This window comes from Manacus vitellinus, unplaced genomic scaffold (genome assembly GCF_001715985.3).
Source record: "Manacus vitellinus isolate BGI_N305 unplaced genomic scaffold, ASM171598v3 scaffold_74_pilon, whole genome shotgun sequence".
In the NCBI taxonomy this organism is placed as follows: domain Eukaryota; kingdom Metazoa; phylum Chordata; class Aves; order Passeriformes; family Pipridae; genus Manacus; species Manacus vitellinus.
The window spans coordinates 438,167-439,696 of record NW_021940780.1 but is presented as its reverse complement, the minus strand read 5'-3'; the positions used below and the strand labels follow the sequence as shown (position 1 = coordinate 439,696).

Sequence of the window (1,530 nt, the reverse complement as noted above, 5' to 3'; positions counted from 1 at the left end):
GAATTTTCCCCTGTTTTTCCCAGATTTGGGGCTTCCACTTCCCCCTCTGCTGCTGTGAAATCACTCCTGGGAGCTGCAGGATTTCAACCCTGTTTCACCTCACCGGGATTGCAACACTTTCCCCGTTAAAGATTTGTTCGACATCCGCCAATTTTTGGGGTAGGAATTGATCTAAACCCCAGCTTAAGCTGAGCTTTGCTGTGGCAGGAAAACCCCAGCTCAGCAAAGGGTTAAACCTGTTCCTTCCCCCTGGTTGCTCCGGCTCCTGCCAGGCGGAAGTTGGAACGAGCAGTTCAAGTTCAAGCCTTGTTTCTGTGCATGATTTTTCCTCAGGAACCGGCCAGGAAGGAGCTCCAGAGATGGCCCAGGATTCCCAGTGCCAGAATTCCCACCTCTATTACTACAGCATCAAATTTGCCCTCTCCACCTACTCCACGCTCTTCTCGGTAGGTGCTCCGGTTCCTTTTCCATCGTTCCCGGGGTTCTCCTCCCCCAAATATCATCCCCCCCGTGGGTTGGATTTGGCTTTTCAGTGTCCAAATTTCCCCCACTGTGGGTTGGATTTTCTGAATTTCCCCTGCCATGGGGTTGGATTTTCCAAATTCACCCCAGGGTTTGATTTGGATTTGCAGTGTCCAGATCCCCCCTCCTGTGTGCTGGATTTTCCAAATTTCCCCATCATGGGTTGGATTTGGCTTTTCAGTGTCCGAATTTCCCCCTCTGTGAGTTGGATTTTCTGAATTTCCCCCCCATGGGTTGGATTTGGCTTTTCAGTGTCTGAATTTCCATCCCCCATGGGTTGGATTTTCTGAATTTCCCCATCACAGGTTGGATTTGGCTTTTCAAAGCCCAAATTTCCCCTTCCAAACCATCAGATCCCAGTGCAGCGAAGCCCCTCGTGCTCAGTGCTGGTTGGGTCCAAAACTGGCAATTTTTGGTGAAATTGTGGGTTTTGGTGGATTTTAAAGCTCATCCCCGGGATTTTCCTGCCCCAGAACTGCTCCTGGAAATCTTTTGGGGCCGTCAGTCACATTTGGAGCTTAAAAACCAAAGAAATTTAGTATTTTCACCCCATGGCATGGTCAGATCCCCCCTGCCCATCTCAGACATGAAGGAAGGGGAGGTTTTATCCACTTTTATAATTTTAAAAGTTAAAAATAAACTTGATTTCAAGCAGTTTTGAATTACTGAACTATGGTCAGGACTTCCCTGCACCTGGGATGTGCAAAGTGTCAGAGCAGGGGAAGAGGAAGCAAGAAATCCCACATCCTTTTAGGGTCTCAGGAGATATAAAGTGATTTTTTTTTTAGGCTCAATCTTACATAATCCTGACTCTATTTACAAATATTTCCTCCTGAGGGTTAGATAACCCTCGTGGCCTTGCTGGGTGTGTGTGTCTAATTGCACAGAAATCCCTGTGCAGGTGCCCAGGGAGGGTGTGGGGGCAAGCAGGGCTTGAAAATGCTTTTTATTTCCATATTTATTTCTTGTTTAAATGATCTAACTCCTTGGAAAGGGCAGGGCTCACCA

The 1,530-nt window shown here is 47.6% G+C and overlaps 1 protein-coding gene across 1 annotated transcript in view; it reads left to right on the top strand.

Annotated features, from left to right (window-relative positions):
* The first annotated feature begins 243 nt into the window (after positions 1-243).
* The window catches only part of LOC103763527 (tetraspanin-15-like), a 41,432-nt gene continuing 40,145 nt past the window's right edge, over positions 244-1,530 (top strand). The window contains exon 1 of the mRNA XM_029964564.1: positions 244-446. Coding sequence (XP_029820424.1) covers positions 360-446 — 87 coding nt within the window. The 5' untranslated portion in view covers positions 244-359. The remainder of the gene's footprint in view (positions 447-1,530) is intronic.